The sequence below is a fragment of the Neoarius graeffei genome, chromosome 28, assembly GCF_027579695.1.
Source record: "Neoarius graeffei isolate fNeoGra1 chromosome 28, fNeoGra1.pri, whole genome shotgun sequence".
Lineage (NCBI taxonomy): Eukaryota > Metazoa > Chordata > Actinopteri > Siluriformes > Ariidae > Neoarius > Neoarius graeffei.
This window is the reverse complement of record NC_083596.1, coordinates 44,378,553-44,398,879: the sequence shown is the minus strand read 5'-3', so window position 1 is coordinate 44,398,879 and position 20,327 is coordinate 44,378,553. Positions and strand designations below refer to the sequence as shown.

General features: G+C 40.8%; 1 protein-coding gene across 2 annotated transcripts in view; it reads left to right on the top strand.

The window, feature by feature from the left end:
- The window catches only part of mks1 (MKS transition zone complex subunit 1), a 40,442-nt gene that overhangs the window by 4,483 nt on the left and 15,632 nt on the right, over positions 1 to 20,327 (top strand). Inside the window, exons 2-8 of one of the 2 annotated variants that reach the window (XM_060912958.1) lie at positions 10,792 to 10,907; positions 11,100 to 11,152; positions 11,245 to 11,400; positions 14,122 to 14,219; positions 14,309 to 14,437; positions 14,881 to 14,985; positions 16,806 to 16,914. In XM_060912958.1, coding sequence (XP_060768941.1) covers positions 10,792 to 10,907; positions 11,100 to 11,152; positions 11,245 to 11,400; positions 14,122 to 14,219; positions 14,309 to 14,437; positions 14,881 to 14,985; positions 16,806 to 16,914 — 766 coding nt within the window. The remainder of the gene's footprint in view (positions 1 to 10,791; positions 10,908 to 11,099; positions 11,153 to 11,244; positions 11,401 to 14,121; positions 14,220 to 14,308; positions 14,438 to 14,880; positions 14,986 to 16,805; positions 16,915 to 20,327) is intronic. The other variant, XM_060912959.1, reaches the window with a different exon arrangement.

Below are 20,327 nucleotides of genomic sequence, written 5' to 3'. Positions count from 1 at the left end.
CTTATTTTTGGTGAATGTATGGCAATATATGTCTCATTTAGCAAAATTACTCGTGTCATTTAGAAAAAGTGCTTTTTTTGACCACAGGTAGCTCCAAAAGGTTTGCACTTAAATCATTCTTTATACCATAAAACACATATTTGGTTCCATATCATTGGAAACATAGTTAAGTTTTAATGTTGAATGGCAGTAAGTTTTCAGACTATTTTGATCAAATTAGTATGCAATTGTGTCAAAAAAAAGTCCTCTCCGAGACAGCTAATTTTTCAATATAAAATAACATATATAAAATGATTATTTTCGTCCTAAAATGTGGTCAGGATATTGGGACATAAATATTAGAGACAACTAACACAAAGCTTACAGCCTTATATTTAAAAGCACTATGGAAGGAGTGGATTCTGAATTGTCAAAAAAAAGTCCTCTCCGAGAATCACTTCATTTGTTTCTCCAAGCCCTGCTTAAAGCTACACTTAATCTTGTTATAATACAAACTATTACACATGCCTATCTGTTCTTTAACTTGTCCTTCACTTAAAAACTGGTACAAGAACCAGTTTGAATCAATTTGAATTTTGGACTCCTGTGACACAAACTTTGTACCCTGATTGTAAAACAACCCATAAGCATAAATTTCAGCAGAAGGTGATATTTTTTTTTTAAGCCTAAAACGATGCAAATAAAAACATTTATGTCAAAAGCATAGCTATAATGTATTTGGATATCCTTATTTATTCTGGGCACATTCCCTGGATATGAGCAATCGCATGCTCTGATTGGCTACTCTACTACTAGGCTATCGGCTCATATAGGCTACATCCACACGACAACGGCAACGAGATGTTATTTAAAAATATATCGCGTCCAAATGGGCAACAATCAGTAAAATATCAGGTCCATATGGCAACGCAATGCTTGCTGAAAACGATGCAATACACATGCCACACCTCTAGGGGCGCTGTAAGATGGTCCCTTCGGAGACACCAGAACAATAGAAGAAGTAAGGATGCATATTAGCCACAAAGTCAGGAAAATCTGTTTGTAAAATTACATTATAATGACCAAATACAATGAAAAGTATTTTTCCAGTCTCACCTGTGAAAGGTAATCCCATGTGATCTCGTTTGGATGGCAAACCTGTTGGTACAGTTAAACGCAGCTAATCTTTATTCTCCGCTTTGACCTCTCCAAAATGGCGGCGAGGATGACCTATGATTCTACGCGGAAGGCGGTGTCTTTAATGGTCTGGAATAAATTGAATGCTAATTAAATAATGATTAATTTGCTCCTCTACGCCCTTTTTGAGGAATGTATTGTAGGACTTAAACCCACATCTGAAGAGGTGAGATTGCTCTTTTTTTCTCTATTTTTGCTGGCGGGATTGACTCTCTCTCTCTCACTTTGCACCATTACACAATAAATATTCACAGTGAAAATATTTTGTAAGCGCGTTTCATGAACCAAGTTATAGGATTTGTTGACAACTTGCATCGCAATGAGAAGATCATTGCCACTACTGGTGTTAAGAATCAGACCATTTCATAAATGAATATTTTGCTGTAGAGCTGCAGTGTTTGTACAATTGCATGTTTTTGCTTCACTATTACTGTCACTATTCTGCTTCTTGCATTACTACTGTGAACTAACACTGAACATAATAATAATAATAATAATATCCAAGCTCGTGTTTCACTCTCACTAGTGCTCTGTAAGGCTTTTTCCTGGTGATATTCGTTACACTTCTACCCGGCGTGAAGCACTCACAGTCATGTGGTTGTGACGTCATCGTAAACAAATCCGTTTTACTCATCCAGACGACTTCACAACGGCAACGTTGCCAGATCTTTCCACTCTGGAACCCGTTCTCAAAAAGATTGCGTTTTGGGCACCCAAAACGCCGGTGCCGTGTGGACGCCAGGCCTAAACGATAAGCAATTGTATCGGAGTCACCTGAATCCGTTGCCGTGTGGACAGGGCCATAGACCCCTTTCACATGACGTCACCGCGCCGCGAGATTTTGTTAGGCGCCATATTGGAAGACCAAGTACATGCACTCACAATATAAAACAAAGTACGAGCGAGAGTAAAGTGACACGATGGATGATAATTCAGGTTATGTGAGTACATTACCAGCTGCAGAAAGGGCACGGTATGTGGAGAAACTGGCTGTGATTGATGGGTTTGACCCATATGATAAGACTCGGGGCAAGGGAGAATGGAAACATAAGGAGGACCTGACACCAATTCTGCCATCTGTTTGCTACCCAGACATTGTAAACTATTTGTTGTTTACACCCAGTGCCTACACTCAGTGTTCGAACTATGCCGATATTTTTGGGGGGCCCCTTTTTTTCCCTTGGGGGTGTGTGTGCTTGCGCTTGTCTCGGAGCGCGGATCTCCAAACACATGAGAAGCCTATCTTGCGCACATATCACGCGGACTCCACACCTCCACACACGCATCGCGTCTGAAGTCATAACTCATGAGGGGAAATCGTGTCCGCATTGGCATGTTCAAAAAACAACCTCGCGTCAACAATGACACCACACGCAAGAACAAAAACAGTCAGGCTACTCAACAACCAACCTGGCAGCAGCAAGCAAGCCCCAAACCATCCTAAATTATTATTATTATTATTATTATTATTAAATTGTAGAAGTCTGGGAGGCTTGCTCCTCATCCAGTTATCAACTTGGGGCCACTTTAGCATGTTTTAAATCTGAATTTCTTGCGTTTGCTTACCTCAAAGTGTCCGCAGATCATGCACAGACTTGTCCATTATATCCACAGTTTTTTGCCAAGTCTCACACAGGTTTCTTTCAAGTCTACTGTTGGGCCAATAAATCATAAATAAAACAGCTCAGATTTGTTTGTTTAAGTCGTTTGCCACTCCACTTTATTCTCGTGGGTTCACATACCGCTGCCGTTATTATCCCCTTATCACGAGTTTGTTGGTCTTCCAAAATGGCGCAGGGTGTTTACTTCCGGTTTCGGGTGACGTCAGTGAAAGGGGTCTATACTGTGAGTAGAGAAAAACAAAATGGTGGGGCCATAATGCTAGGATTACTATGGGTAGAGGAAAACAACCAAAACAATACACTGATAGTTTATCAGCACTCATGAGCATCAGGCCAGGAAAATCATGCAGGTAAGATACTGTATCATATACAGAATGGGTTTAAATATACAGTGCTGAGCGTAAATGAGTACACCCCCTTTGAAAAGTAAGATTTTAAACAATATCTCAACGAACACAAACAATTTCCAAAATGTTGACAAGACAAAGTTTAATATAACATCTGTTTAACTTACACTACCGTTCAAAAGTTTGGGGTCACTTTGAAATGTCGTTATTTTTGAAAGAAAAGCACTGTTCTTTTCAATGAAGATCACTTTAAACTAATCAGAAATCCACTCTATACATTGCTAATGTGGTAAATGACTATTCTAGCTGCAAATGTCTGGTTTTTGGTGCAATATCTCCATAGGTGTATAGAGGCCCATTTCCAGCAACTCTCACTCCAGTGTTCTAATGGTACAATGTGTTTGCTCATTGCCTCAGAAGGCTAATGGATGATTAGAAAACCCTTGTACAATCATGTAAGCACAGCTGAAAACAGTTGAGCTCTTTAGAGAAGCTATAAAACTGACCTTCCTTTGAGCAGATTGAGGCTACGTTTACATTAGACCGTATCTGTCTCGTTTTCTTCGCGGAGGCACTGTCCGTTTACATTAAACCCCCTGGAAAAGCCAGGAAACGGGAATCCGCCAGCGTCCACGTATTCAATCTAGATCGTATCAGCTCCGGTGCTGTGTAAACATTGAGAATACGCGGATACGCTGTGCTGAGCTCTAGCTGGCGTCTCATTGGACAACGTCACTGTGACATCCACCTTCCTGATTCGCTGGCGTTGGTCATGTGACGCGACTGCTGAAAACCGGCGCGGACTTCCGCCTTGTATCACCTTTCATTAAAGAGTATAAAAGTATGAAAATACTGCAAATACTGATGCAAATACTGCCCATTGTGTAGTTATGATTGTCTTTAGGCTTGCCATCCTTCCACTTGCAAGTAGTAAGTGATATGCGCTGGGATCTCACACACAGCGGCTCAGTCCCGAATCGTGGCTTCTGCACTTCACTTGCGCGCTGTGTGAGCTGCGCAGGGCCGGAGTGCGCACCCTCCAGAGGGCACTCGCTGTTCAGGGCGGAGTGATTTGGAGCGCAGGATGCCTGCGGAGCCGAGCGTATCTGCGTATTGGTGTTGCTGTGTGCACGGCTAACGGTTTTAGTGTAAACGCGAATCATTTTAAGAACATTAATCTGATGATCCGCTGATTCGACGTAATGTAAACGTAGCCTGAGTTTCTGGAGCATCACATTTGTGGGGTCGATTAAATGCTCAAAATGGCCAGAAAAATGTCTTGACTATATTTTCTATTCATTTTACAACTTATGGTGGTAAATAAAAGTGTGACTTTCCATGGAAAACACAAAATTGTCTGGGTGACCCCAAACGTTTGAACGGTAGTGGATATAACGGGAATGTAAGGCTAATAATATAACTTAGATTCAGGGCTTTACATTAACTTTTGAAACCGCTTGTCCTATCGGACAAGTTGAAAGGAAATTTACTTGTCCAAATGTGAAGTTGACTTGTCCGAAGAAAAATTTGAGACAAAACAAAACACAAAAACTATTTGTAATAAACTAATTTCACCAGAATTACTTTAACACAAAAATCTATTCACTGCAGAAAAAAATTGGACTCCATCAATCATTAATTTATTTATGAGAAATTGAAAACCAGAAAATTAAAATTAGACAGTGTGTATATATATATATATATATATATATATATATATATATATATATATATATATATATATATATATATATATATATATATATATATATTTTTTTTTTTTTTTTTTTTTTCATTTTTAAATTATTAACTTTGAATATATATCCTCCACTGATTAATTGTTGTTGTCTAATTATTCAGTGTGGCTCCTGTATGGTATTTAATGGCTCCGATGAAAGTTGTGGTGTTTTTTAGGTTTTTGTTGCGATTACATTGCGGGAGGAAGTGAAAGTTGCGAGAAATTGTTGCGATTTTCTCTTTTTGTGATTAAAATTGAGTGATATGTTAAATATTAAGTTATTACTGAAAAACTATTGATTAAAAAAACAAAGACACTGAGAAATGGTCCTATAAACAACTTCACCAATATAAAAGATTACCAGGACTACAAAAATGCAGAAAAATAGGCTTTACTTATCCAAATGCACCTGTTGGTTCAAAAGTTAAAGTGCAGAGAACCTCACAGCATAACATGAAGTTACCTTAAAATATAATATAAATGCCTCAGCTTTCATGTAAGAAAAAAAAACTATTAATACTAGTACTGTGTGCAGGCAGTCTCTCCTGAAGACTAAATTAAACAATAATTATAAACTAATAAAATAAATGGCTCAGGCTTCATAGAAGAAAAAAAACAATTTGAACAGAATCTCACAGTATGATGCTGAAGCTGCCTAAACAATGGAAAATAAAATACCATTTTGGCAAAAATGTTGGCATCCATTAATTTCTTGTATTAAGTAAAAAAATAATGTAAAGTGCACACAGTCCTTCACTGTAAACACAACACACTTTCAGTAACAGAATTTAAGCCTATATAAACACTGACTCGCACATGCTGCTTCTTTTGAACGTATACACGGAAGTAAGGCGGAAGGTAGTTTGTCGACGTCACCTCAAGACGACGCCGACGATTGGTCAAATTTGCGGAAAAGTTGCGGTGATTGGATATAATTGCAACACCGCCCTGAACTCACGGGGATTGGTTGAATTTGCGTTGATGTTGCAAATCGCAACATCGCGAAATCCTGGAGGGTCTGGTAAACGACCGTTTACTTTTCAGCTCAAATACGCAAAGCGGTATTGGCCGGTTTCGCAAGATGAACATTGCGCATGCGCACATCGCTCTTTCCGAAGAGAAACATCCAGCGATTCATCAAAACAATATGTCGAGTGAGATGCTTCGGAAATCTTGTGAATAAACTGATAAATTTGATATGTAACCCGAATATCGGCGTATTTTGGCACTTGTCCGATCGGACAAGTAACTGAGACGATGAACTTGTCCAACATAAAGGATCACTTGTCCCGGACAAGCAGACAGTCGTTAATGTCGAGCCCTGTTAGATTACACTTTTTTTTTTTTTTAGTTTTACTCAAATTAGGGTGGTGCAAAAATGAGTACACCCCACAACAAAAACTATGACATCTAGTACTTTGTATGGCCTCCATGATTTTTAATGACAGCACCAAGTCTTCTAGGCATGGAATGAACAAGTTGGCGACATTTTGCAACATCAATCTTTTTCCATTCTTCAACAATGACCTCTTTTAGTGACTGGATGCTGGATGGAGAGTGATACTCAACTTGTCTCTTCAGAATTCCCCAAAGAAAATAATTTCTTTCCATCACAAAGGTGAAGGCTACAAGAAGATCAGCAAAGCTTTACTTCATCTCATCTCATTATCTCTAGCCGCTTTATCCTGTTCTACAGGGTTGCAGGCAAGCTGGAGCCTATCCCAGCTGACTACGGGCGAAAGGCGGGGTACACCCTGGACAAGTCGCAGGTCATCACAGGGCGCAAAGCTTTACTTATCAGTCAGAATACTGTAGCAAAAGTAGTACAAAAATTTAAGAAAGATGGAACTGACACCATCTCACAGATACCCCTTTTCCACCAAATCAGTTCCAGGGCTGGTTTGGGGCCAGTGCTTAGTTTGGAACCAGATTTTCTGTTTCCACTGACAAAGAACTGGCTCTGGGCCAGAAAAACCTGTTCCAGGGTAGCACCAGCTCTTTGCTGGGCTAGAGGAAAGAACCGCTTACGTCAGCGGGGGGCGGCGGAGTTGTTAAGACCAACAACAATAGCAAGACCGCGAGAGGGCGCCATTTTTAAATAAGCGACGAGATATCATGGATGCAGTAAAGCAGCAGTCATCCACTGTTGTTGTTGTTGCTGCTGCTGCTTCTTCTTCTCGTGTTGTTGTTGCTTCGATGTTCGCACCAAGGTTTATGCAAACGCAGCGACGTAACTGACATATACAGTGCTGTAATGACGTGGCTCCCCTTAGCACCCCGAGCTATGGAAAAGCAAACTGGTTCTCAGCTGGTTCGCAAGTTGAACGAAAAAGGTGTAATAGAGAAAATTGGGGGGGGGGGGGGGGGGGGAATCCTTTTTTTTTTTTCCTGCCAATCTTCTGTTCCACAGTCCAGTAGGTGGCGGTAATGCACCTTTAAGCTGGCATGCCAACCGCCATTAAACCCAAAAGAAGAAGAAAATGGCAGCGCGTGTTGCTGAACCAACTGAGGACGAAATAAAAACTCTACTTGAAAAGAAACAAAATATGAATAAAAGTATCTGTTAGTAACGTTTTTTTTTTTTTTTCATTTTTAAGAATTAGTATTACAGAATTTTTCACAAATTGCTCCTGTCATTTCGCCAGTTTGTTTACATTCTAAGCGGAAATGATTTTGTCGGACGTTTTGTATAAAGTTTTTATTTATTGAATTTGCAAAAAAATTAAAATGCTGTTTCTCAAAATCCAGTGAACATGGATAGAATAAAACAGTTATTCCACTCAATCTTGTCATACATGGCTTATAGACAGCTTGGTGCTACGCGCCTCGTCGACTATCAGCTCATGTATGACTTGATTTCATGGAATAACAATTATTTTCTGCACTAATACACTCATCTCATGTACATCACATCTCATTCGTTAAGTAATTCATCGCCAGTAAGTGCTTTGTCCTGGACAGGGTTAACAAATCCACCTGATGGATTATTTTTGGGATGTGAAAGGAAACCTGAGAACCCTGAGGAAGAGGAATACTGAATATACTGTATGGAAAGTCTGAAAACACCATGGCACAGCCACCTCGCAGCTCCAGGGTTGCTGAAATCAGGTTAAAGTCAACGCATGTTGTCTCTGTGTCCATGTAGGTTTCCTCCAGGTTCTCTGGTTTCCTCCCACCTCCCAAAACTGTCAGTAGGTGTACTGGTTATGCTAAATTCCGCCTAGGTGACCAGGATAAAGAGGGATGAATGAAAACACCATTTCTAATTTTGAGGACAACAAAAAAAAAAAAAAATGTATTTTGAAGTCTGGCTGCAGCAGATATAGGTGGGTTGCATCCGACATCATATCCGCCTCATGCAACATGCAAGGCCTGAAGTGGTGGTCAGCTAAGCTCACTGGTCACAAAGCATTACTATCACTGGGGTGCCTTGCTAGTTGCTAAAATGCCCCCCACGCTTGCATTGTTTTGCACTGTTCAAATCGAACAAACCGTAAAACTGATAAAAGTTTCTTCCGGGTTGCCCATGAAGTGATAAAGGGTGAAAGAGCAAAGGATTTTACCAAAAGACGATGAGAGAGGTGGCTCTTGAACCTTCCACTGTGATGGAAAGGAGCCAAGTCGAAGATCATTCGAGTTTGCAGTGATCACTTCGTGAAAGGTTTGTAAATTCCTCCGATTTATTTAATTTGGATTCGCAAATCACTTTTTCCATTATTTCATGGTGTTTTGAAGTTCAGGAGTCCTCAGATGTGTTTTTGTTTACTGTTTGATCATTGTAAACTAACGCATATAAAATACGCGTAATACCTGGGTGTTTAAAGGGGTTTCTGTGGATCTTTGTGAATGATTTACCTGAAAGAGAAAAGCAGGGAGGATTGAGAATCAAGCAGCTGTGGTTTGTTTACACACGATACTAAAACTTGTATCGTACTAGCAACCGTTGCAAAGACGCGTACAAAAAGCCCAAAAATGCCTCCTTATCCAGGCAAAAACACACAGAATTTATCCTGTAGTGTCCTGATCCCCAGATCTTTAACCCAGCCACGTATAAAAAGTTATACATCTCAGTGCTCTTCCAGGTTTTCATCTGTTTGTCCGTGTAGAACGATGTCCGCAGCACCAGGTAGTTTGAAATGTCGGGGAACTCAACGGATGGATAATTTTTCACCTCGTAGGAAAAATCCTTCTTTGTTAACGTGTAAGGATCTATCCTATTGCAAAGAGCAACTTTCTGAAGATATCATAACCATTCATTGGCCTCGAAACTGTGGAAATAGTCGGAGACGGTTTCACTAGCTCTTTACAAAACGGCAGCTAAATCGGTTCTGGTTCTGGTGCGCTACTGCAGAAACACCACAGGTAAGATGTAGCATGCAGGCGTAAGTCGACTGAGTGGGATATTAATTTTTGAACAGGGATTTTTTTTTTTTTAAGATGTTACCCAGATCAACTGTCTGGAATTTACGGAAGCCGAGAGAGGCCCTTCATATAATCCTTTTTTTTTTTTAATTCACCTTGTTATCCTGAGATAACGACATATAATTAATTCAGGATCTCGAGAAAATAACACAACTAATTCGAGATCTCGAGAAAACAAAACTGTTATTCTGAGATAACGACATAATTAATTCAGGATCTCGAGAAAACAACACAACTAATTCGAGATCTCGAGAAAACAAAACCGTTATTCTGAGATAACGACATAATTAATTCAGGATCTCGAGAAAACAACACAACTAATTCGAGATCTCGAGAAAACAAAACCGTTATTCCGAGATAACGACATAATTAATTCAGGATCTCGAGAAAACAACACAACTAATTCGAGATCTCGAGAAAACAAAACCGTTATTCCGAGATAACGACATAATTAATTCAGGATCTCGAGAAAACAACACAACTAATTCGAGATCTCGAGAAAACAAAACCTTTATTCCGAGATAACGACATAATTAATTCAGGATCTCGAGAAAACAACACAACTAATTCGAGATCTCGAGAAAACAAAACCGTTATTCCGAGATGACGACATAATTAATTCAGGATCTCGAGAAAACAACACAACTAATTCGAGATCTCGAGAAAACAAAACCTTTATTCCGAGATAACGACATAATTAATTCTGGATCTCGAGAAAACAGCACAACTAATTCGAGATCTCAAGAAAACAAAACCGTTATTTCGAGATCTCGAGAAAACAAAACAATTATTCCGTGATCTCAAGAAAACAAAACAATTATTTCATGATCTCGAGTAAACAGCTGAGAAATGGTTCATTCAGGTGCGCCAAGAGACTTGTGATATGCTGACTTTGGGGCTATTTCTCATTCTGTATAGACGCAGCTTTGGTCATTAGAATGTCTGGAATAATCGATCACCTAATAAGGCAATATTTTGATCAGGGGTTGACACAGGGAGAGATTGCATCAAGTCTTTTAATAAGGGATCATTTCAAAATTAGTCCGCGGCACCTCCGCAGAAGACTGGCCCCCCTCTCTCTCAAGGCATCGTAAAAAGCCATTTCTGCTCTGTTACATGTCTGCCAATTTCCAAGTCTTCATTGTCTGACCCACAGGGGGGCGCAGCTCTGCTAGAAATCTCAGCTGTTTTCTCGAGCTCATGAAATAATTGTCTTGTTTTATCGAGATCACGGAATAATTGTTTTGTTTTCTCAAGATCTCGAATTAGTTGTGTTGTTTTCTCGACATCCTGAATTAATTATGTCGTTATCTCGGGATAACAAGGTGAATAAAAAAAAGATTATATGAAGGGCCTCTCTCGGCTTCCGTAGGAATTGTTTTGCCTGACCACCACTTCACTTAATTCACCAGAAGTAAACTCACAAGCAGAAGTCACATGACTGAAAACAACCTATTAGATCTATTAGATTTTGCCTGTTTTGTAGAATCCGGATTGAGAGAGTGACATCAGCAGGAGCTTTCGCACATCATCTGAAACAGCAACACCAGTCGGAGCGAGGCGTCCTCGAGCTCAACCCTTTAATCTCCCAAACCCAATCAGGTACAAATGGCTGAAGAGATCAGCAGAATCCCAAATGACTCCACTTTTGATGCACTACGTAGGCTGTGTATTGTTATCTATTACTCCATACTGTATGTACTTATAAAGGAACAGCGAGTCATTTGGAATTGAACCGTTATTCTAATTAGAAATGTACATATGTATTTCTGGTTCCTTCTCGTTTTCACACAGTTGGTGATGAAGAAGAGCTGGTGGTTGGCTGGCAAGAGAAACTGTTCAGTCAGGTACGAGTTCGCAAACCACTACTGAATATAATTCAACACTATCCAACTATTTTTTTTTAGCACTCTGATTTTTCCATCTTGCTGATGTGTAGTATGAAGTGGACCTGTACCAGACCAAGTCGGTGTGCCAGACCCCGCTGGAAAAACAGTATCATGCAGAAATTGTAGAAATGGAACGATGTAAAAGACGACAAAATCGGCGCATTTTCACCTGCACAGACTTTGATCGCTTCACCAACTGGGAGGAGGTGGGAACTGACTGACTTCTGTATTGGAGATCCCATTGGAATAGATTTGAATATCAAGTATTAATATATTATTTTTAAAAAAACGCATTAATTCTTAATCATAACATTATTATGATCTGAAGAGGTTTTATCAGTGATTTCAGAGTAATGTTAGCCCAAAACACAAGTTTCAACAATACCATTTTAAACAATAGCTTACGACATCCAGCATTTCCTGTCTTCTATAGTCTGGGGGTGTGCTCATGCTCTCTAAATGCTTTCTGAAAATTTCAGGTTTGCATCATACACAGCAATATGCGCAGATTACTCCTTGTGCTCGCATACACTCACTGGCCACTTTAATTCCTATTATGTTCTTGATACTAAGGCCCTGTCCACACGGCAACGGATTCAGGTGAATCTGATAAAATTGTTTATCGTTTCAGCCTGGCGTCCACACGGCACCGGCGTTTTGGGTGCCCCAAAACTAGATCTTTTGAAAACGGGTTCCAGAGTGAAAAAATCTGGCAACGGCGCCGTTGCGAAGTCGTCTGGATGAGTAGGACAGATTTGTTTACGATGATGTCACAACCACATGACTGTCAGTGCTTCACGCCGGGTAGAAGTGTAACGAGCTCGATGCAAGTTGTCAACAAATCCTATAACTTGGTTCATGAAACGCGCTTACAAAATATTTTCACTGTGAATATTTGTGTAATGGTGCAAAGTGAGAGAGAGAGAGTGAGAGAATAGCCCTTAGGGCAGAGTCTTTAGTCCAAACACCGCGGAAGCAGTACCAAACCGCGCACCGCCCGTGCGCTTTCCAAAAACAATCCCGCCAGCAAAAATAGGGAAAAAAGGAGCGACCTCACCTCTTCAGATGTTGGTTTAAGTCCGACAATACATTCCTCAAAAAGGGCGTAGAAGAACAAAGTAATCCATCAACGTGTAGCATTCAATTTATTCCGGACCATTAAAGAATTCTGGAGGATCTCAGAATGTTGGCGTACCGGCTTCCATCTACCCCCATTCATTCCTCTTTCCGCGTCTTTCGTTTTATGCTACTGATTAATAATCAAAACATTATGTGGCTGTTGCTACAGAAGAAGGGGTTTATGCGCATGCGTCTACTTCTATTGTTCTGGTGTCTCCGATGGGACCGTCTTACAGCGCACGTAGTGGTGTGGCATGTGTATTGCATCGTTTTCAGCAAGCGTTGCATTGCCATATGAACCTGATATTTTACTGATCCGTTGCCCATGTGGATGCGATATTTAAAAAAACAAATCTTGTTGTGTGGATGTAGCCTAAGATTCCTGTTCTTGGCTGCAAGAGTGGAACCCAGTGTGGTCTTCTGTTTTCTGTTGCATGCTGAGATGCTTTTCTGCTCACCACGGTTGTAAAGAGTTACTACATCCTTCCTGGCAAAAAAGCTCGAACCAATCTGACCATTTTCCTCTGACCTCTCTTGTCAACAAGGCGTTTGTTTCCACCCACAGCTCACTCACTCGACGTTTTTTGCACCATTCTGTGTAGAGATTGTTGTGTGTGTGAAAATCCCAGGAGATCAGCAGTTTCTGAAATGTTCAAACCAGTCCATCTGGCTCAAACCAACACCCATGCCACAGTGAAAGAAAGTCACGTTTTGAGATCACGATTTTTCCTGTTCTCATGTTTCAAGTGAACATTCACCGAAGCTCTTGATTGATTGTACGTTTTTTTTTTTTTAAACGTACGTCCGTCTGTCCGAAACGCCCTTTTTCTCAGCAACCACAAATCATAGCCACTTGGTACCAAACTTCAGCTTGGGGTTCTATACCGTGTGTACAGTTTTCAGGTCTGTCGCACATCGACGTCCTGTTTACCGATTTAATGTATTTACGAAACATATAGCGTGGATGGCGGTACGGTGGTGTAGTGGTTGGCGCTGTCGCCTCACAGCAAGAAGGTCCGGGTTTGAGCCCCGTGGCCGGCGAGGGCCTTTCTGTGTGGAGTTTGCATGTTCTCCCCGTGTCCGCGTGGGTTTCCTCCGGGTGCTCCGGTTTCCCCCACAGTCCAAAGACATGCAGGTTAGGTTAACTGGTGACTCTAAATTGAGCGTAGATGTGAGTGTGAATGGTTGTCCGTGTCTGTGTCAGCCCTGTGATGACCTGCCGACTTGTCCAGGGTGTACCCCGCCTTTCGCCCGTAGTCAGCTGGGATAGGCTCCAGCTTGCCTGCGACCCTGTAGAACAGGATAAAGCGGCTACAGATAATGAGATGAGATATAGCGTGGATTTACAAAGTTTTTTGTAACATTTTTCTCAGCAACTACAAATCACAACTGCTTGATATTTGGTACCGAGCTTCAGCTTGAGGTTCTATATCATGTATACCGTTTTCAGGTCTGTCGCACATCGACTTCCTGTTTACTGACTTAACGTGTTTATGAAACGTATAGGGTGGATTTTGACGCTATTTCAAGAAGCAAAATGCTATTTCAAAATGACAGTTTACCAGGATGCTATTTGAAAATACCTGTGGAGAACACTGCTCTTTCCGTATTTGTTTCAGGGTTAATTACTTGTTGAATAAGTGTCCTATTCCTTCGATTGCTTGCATTCTGATATAAGCGAGAGCGGGGGGGGATACGTAAGTGAGGAGTAGCTCACAGTTGATCTTGTTTGTATCTGCATGATTTGATGCATTGTGCTGCTGTCAAGGGACTGGCTGCTTTATAAGAAGTGTTAATTGTTTGAGCAGCAGGCTCAGAGTCTGCTAACTCCAGCGCAGAACAAGCCGACCTTCCTTGCAGAGCGCATGGCAAATGTCAGGCACAGACGCCAAGACAGACGGCCAGCGTAAGTCCACTTCCTTTATAACCATTGCACAGAGCTCTTTAAATTGCACATAAAGTTGCACATAAAACCAACTGTTTCCATTTGTACAGAGACGCCAACATTCCAAAGGCCCGTTTAGTCGTATGGGAGCCGTCCAGAGAGTTTATGAAGAGCAGCCACATTGTTAACACACCAACGCAGATCATGCACATCATGGCAGATTTGGGACCCGCTGGAAAGTGAGTCACTTAACACTGTGTATTCTGGAGTTTACGAGGGTTTTAAGCCTTTAATGTTGGGTCACTGCAACTTGGGATGGATGAATACCAGTACTGGTCCAAGTAACAGTCAGATACTGTGCTCATTTTCACGAAATAATCGAGAGCTTGATGTATTTTGTGATTAACGATGGCAGTCAAAGCAAAGCAGGCTATGCTTTAGATGAGGAATCTGGTCCGAGTGAGTGTGAAAAGTCAGGAAAAACAAGCACACGGGGCTGTGAATTGCGTGCACGCAAGGGTGAAAACACTGAGAAACTCTCGAGTGTGAGAGAGAGTAATTTTTAGTTATGAAGCCTGGTGTTTGGGTACCTGTGCATACTGTAATGTTGAGTACATGACATTTCCAGGTGATGAAGTGAAACTACAGATTTGGTCACTTTTTTTTTCTTCTTCTTACACAGACTGGGGTTGAAGGAGAACGAATACGTCTTGTGCACCATAAAAGCCGACAGCAACGGAGTTCTTACAGTGAAACCTGATTTCAACAACGGGAGAGGACCCTACAGGCGAGTGTCCTGCTCTGCTCTGCTCCGATTACTCAACTCTACTCATCCTGAGAGCTTTTATTTGTTGACTGGTGCAATTGCAGAATATCTTGTTTTTAAATACCTACAGTGGTGGGCAAAAGTTTACATACCCCAACAGAATGTTTCGTTTCTTGCCTATTTCTAAGAGAAATTGAATGATAATACACAAAAACCTTTATTTCACTTGTGGTTAATGGTTGGCTGAAGCCATTTATTGTCAAGAAAATGTTAACTCTTTTTAAACCATTATGACAACAAAAAAACTACACAAATGACCCTGATCAAAAGTTTACATACCCCAATTCTTAATACTGTGTATTTCCCCCTTTAACATCAATAACAGCTTGAAGTCTTTTGTGATCGTTGTCAATGAGTCTCTTTATCTTTTCAGATGGTAAAGCTGCCCATTCTTCTTGGCAAAAAGCCTCCAGTTCCTGTAAAGTCTGGGGCTGTCTTGCATGGACTGCACGTTTGAGGTCTCCCCAGAGTGGCTCAATAATGTTGAGGTCAGGAGACTGAGATGGCCACTCTAAGACCTTCACTTTATGCTGTTGTAGCCACTGACAAGTTGATTTGGCCTTGTGTTTTGGATCATTGTCATGCTGGAATGTCCAAGTTCGTCCTATGCGCAGCTTCCGGGCTGAAGCGTGTAGATTTTCCTCCAGTATTTTTTGATAAGTGACTGCATTCATCCTGCCATCAACTCTTACCAAATTTCCAGTGCCTTTGTAGTTCACACATCCCCAAAACATCAGAGATCCACCACCATGTTTCACTGTGCGAATGGTGTACTTTTCATCATAGGCCTTGTTGATTCCTCGCCAGATGTAGCGTTTAGTATTGTGCCCAAAAAGTTCAATTTTGGTCTCATCACTCCACACAACTTTTTGCCAGAAGGTTTGGGGTGCGTCTCTGTGCAGTCTGGCATATCGTAGACAGGCTTCTTTGTGGCATTTGCGTAGAAGGGGCTTTCTTCTGGCAACTCTCCTATGCAGCCCATTTCTTCTCAAGAGTCTCCTAATTGTACTCTTTGAAACATCCGCATCAACTTGTTTCAGAGAATCTCGAAGTTCACCAGATGTTATTTGGGGCTTCTTCTTTACATCACGCACAATTCTTCTAGCAGTGGTGGGTGAAATTTTTCTTGGTCTACCTGAACGGGCTTTGGTGTCTACAGAGCCCCTGACTTTCCACTTCTTGATTATTGTTTGAACAGTGCTGACTGACATTTTTAATTGCTTTGATATTTTCTTATATCCTTTCCCTGATTTATAAAGTTCAACTACCTTTTCATGCAGGTCCTTTGATTTTCCCATGGCTCAATCTCAAAGATGACGCGCAGCACTGGATGAGGGATAAAAGGTTCTCTCAAAAGTCCAGCAATTTACTGACTTTTATTTTCACCCAGTAATTAGAAGAAAACGGATCACAGGTGAAGTTAGTTGCCTTTAATTGCCATTCAGTCCTGTTTATGTCAAATTGTGTACAGGTTTTCAGGCCAATTCACAGGGGTATGTAAACTTTTGCTCAGGGTCATTTAGGTAGTTTTTGTTGTTTTCATGGTTTTCAAAGAGTAAATGCAGTAATGAATGCAATAAATAGCTTCAGCCAACCATTAACCACAAGTGAAATAAAGGTTTTTGTGTATTATCATTCAATTTCTCTTAGAAATAGGCAAGAAACGAAACATTCTGTTGGGGTATGTAAACTTTTGCCCACCACTGTATAGTGTCCAAGCCAAGTTAATGATGCTAGGATTGCATTAACCCAACCTGTTTTATCTTTGAACCTGATGCCAGGCTGGAGACGGAGGGAGAAAAACGAGAAGTGTGGCGTCTCTACCTGGAGAACGCCTCCGTTCCCATGAGTGCAGAGGAGAAACAGAAGGAGCAGCGCATGTACAAAGACGTAAGCATGTACTACTGTAGAAGTGGATAGCACGTTGAGTCATATTATATCCTCAGATTTGATAGAAATATACAGTAGCTGTATCTTTTTCATTTTTATTTCCACGCATAGCATTTTGCATGGCATTTATGAAAATAGGAATCTCCTGAAAGTTCAAGTGTAATTAAAAGATGGAGTGAATGTGACTGACTGACTGACTAAAATCGCCTTCTTAATTTATGCCAAGGATACCAGTTTGTGTATATATCATATTTATTCTATCCATAGTCACTGGATATGAGCAATCGCACGCTCTGATTGGCTACTCTATTACTAGGATATCAGCTCATATACCATGAGAAGAGAAAAACAAAATAAAAACTCTACTTGAAAATAAAACCCCCAAAATACAAAAGAAAGCAACAAAATGCGGAATAAAAAAGTATTTGATGGTAAGAACGGGTTTAATTTTATAAGAATTCTTCTTATTATAGCATTTTCCACAAATTGATCCTGTCATTTCGCCGATTTGATTTTGCGGAAATGATTTTGTTGGACATTTTGTATAAAGTTTTTATTGAATTTGCAAAAAATAAAAATGCTCCGTTTCTTAAAATCCAGTGAATGTGGATAGAATAAAAGAGTTATTCCACTCAATCTCGTCACACATGGCTCATCGGCTATCAGCTCATGTACGACTCGATTTCGTGGAATAACTGTTAAATATATATTTTTTTTCTTCATATCTATTCATCAAATTGAACTAAGAACATGCACTTGGTCTGAAAATTGCTCCACCTTCAGTAAATTTCATACTGGCCATTTTGATTGACAGATAGTTAGGCTTAAGCATGTAATAATTCACTCAATTTATGATTTGATTCGATTCACGATATCAGGTTCATCATTCAATTTTACCACAATATGTTTTTGAAAATTTTATTATCAGAAAAATGCAACATTTATTTTTCTGTTCTTTATCAACTTAAATATTCCTTTTGTTAAATTAAAGACAAACCTTTTTCATTTTCTTAATAACCAACAATAACAAATAGGCCTTTTTCTTAAAGGTCCCATGGCATGAAATTTTCACTTTGAGGTTTTTTAACGTTAAAATGAGTTCCTCTGACCTGCTTAAGTCACCCCAGTGGCTAGAAATTTCATAATGTGTAAACCAAACTATGCCCAACATTTAAGAATGGCGCGTCAAAACAGCGCGTTGATAAACTCTTCCCTTGCCTACGTCAGCAAGGGAGATGATCCCCACGCCCCCCCTCTGGATTCCCACCCACTGTATGGATTGCCCGCCCAGCTCAAAAGTTGCCACCAAACATGGAAGTTGCGCTGTACATGGATGTGACAACAAAGAAAGGAGTCTGTTTTTACTGCCGACGGGAGAGCCCCTGAAGACGCAGTGGCTTCATTTTATTTACTCCAATAATACGCCGTCGAGTCTACCTAAGACGGTGTATGTTTGTCGGAAGCATTTTCCTGATGAATGTTTCCACAACTTGGGACAGTACAGGGCAGGTTTTGCACATCAACTGTCACTGAAGCCTGGGTCCGTACCAAGCATCCCTGCTGCATCAGCCACAAACACCGAACAAGTAAGTGTATAACTGTTAAGTCGTTTTGCCGTGTTTTAAAATCGGTGCCACGTTAGCCTTGCAATGGCTACATTAGCTGTGCAGCTAACCGTTTCCTGCAGTTAGCCAGATACTCTGCGCTACAAAACCAAAAAGCATGCAGCATGCTCTGTTATAATAGCCAATCAAAACAGTTTTTACAAAGACACCCACATTCTTTTTTTTAAGTCACTCGTTCATTTTATTTGTTTGTTTGTTCAGTAAAAACCCAAACATTTGTTGAATTTATTTTATTTCCTCGCCTCGCACCTTAATGACATCAGCGCGCAGTATTTTTCCCTTCGCGGTTTGTTCCTTCTCTTTCGCCATAGTAAGACACCCACATCCGCTTGTTCTGACCTACTGGAGGTAGCGTCACAGTGCTGTTAGCCAATCGGAGGTAACACGTTTATATGTCATGAATATTAATGATAAGACCCGCCCTCACCCTCTACCCTTCCCCGCCTCCTGCTTCTCATTAGCAAAACGACGCACTGGGAAAAGCGCTGAAATGGGGCTTTCTCCCAGGAGGCTATATCTACGTGCCGAGGGTTCATTTCGAGAAAGGCTGCGGATATAACATCCGGAAACCTCCACGAGCCCGTTTAAAGCATCAACAAACCACCATGCCATGGGACCTTTTAATAAACTTTTCTGAACATTTGTACTTCCTCCATTTGCTTATCTTTTCTTGATCTGTCAGCAGTCTGTAAAAAGAAAGCTCTGATTTCTTGTTAAATCTATTTGTAGTCAATTGTACAACAGCTCTTCCAAATTTTAGATCGTTTTTTTTTGTGTGTGTTTTCTCAGCATTCGAGCTGTGTTACTTCCATCCATAGTGAAGTCACAAGCATTCCTGCTATTTAAATAATATTGGCTAGCGATGAGTGGTATATCAGATTCCATTTAACTGAATGGAATCTATCTGATATATACCATTTAAAAAGCCATTATTATTATTATTATACATACACATTCCTTTCAGGTGTTCAGTGTGTCTCATCTCATCTTCTCATCTCATTATCTCTAGCCGCTTTATCCTGTTCTACAGGGTCGCAGGCAAGCTGGAGCCTATCCCAGCTGACTATGGGCGAAAGGCGGGGTACACCCTGGACAAGTCGCCAGGTCATCACAGGGCTGACACATAGACACAGACAACCATTCACACTCACACCTACGGTCAATTTAGAGTCACCAGTTAACCTAACCTGCATGTCTTTGGACTGTGGGGGAAACCGGAGCACCCGGAGGAAACCCACGCAGCCACGGGGAGAACATGCAAACTCCGCACAGAAAGGCCCTCGCCGGCCCCGGGGCTCGAACCCAGGACCTTCTTGCTGTGAGGCGACAGCGCTAACCACTACACCACCGTGCCGCCCTTCAGTGTGTCTTTCTCTTTCAAAATTCTCTCTTCGTGTTTAACGAAGCAAACCTGGCGGCCATGTTAGTTTCCAAATTGTCCCAGTCGCTCACTAGCGCAGAAGTTTTACATCTCTGACATGTGATGTCATGTTGTCTTGACAACCATGCAGTATCGTGAACCATATTCTCCATTAGGTAGAGTGACGTAATACACGTAGGATAAGTGATTATGCTAAAAATATTGCATGCTATCAAACCAAATGAATGAAACCCACTAGAAGGGAATAGAACACGTTTTTATTCCATCGAAAAAGTGTCCTGTATGTATAATAATGTACATTATTGCACCCTCTGTTATCTAAACAGCACCTCGGATAAACAGAGATTACACAGCCTGATAATAATCATGATTCGTTTTTATTTCATTGATTCACATAGTCATAAATT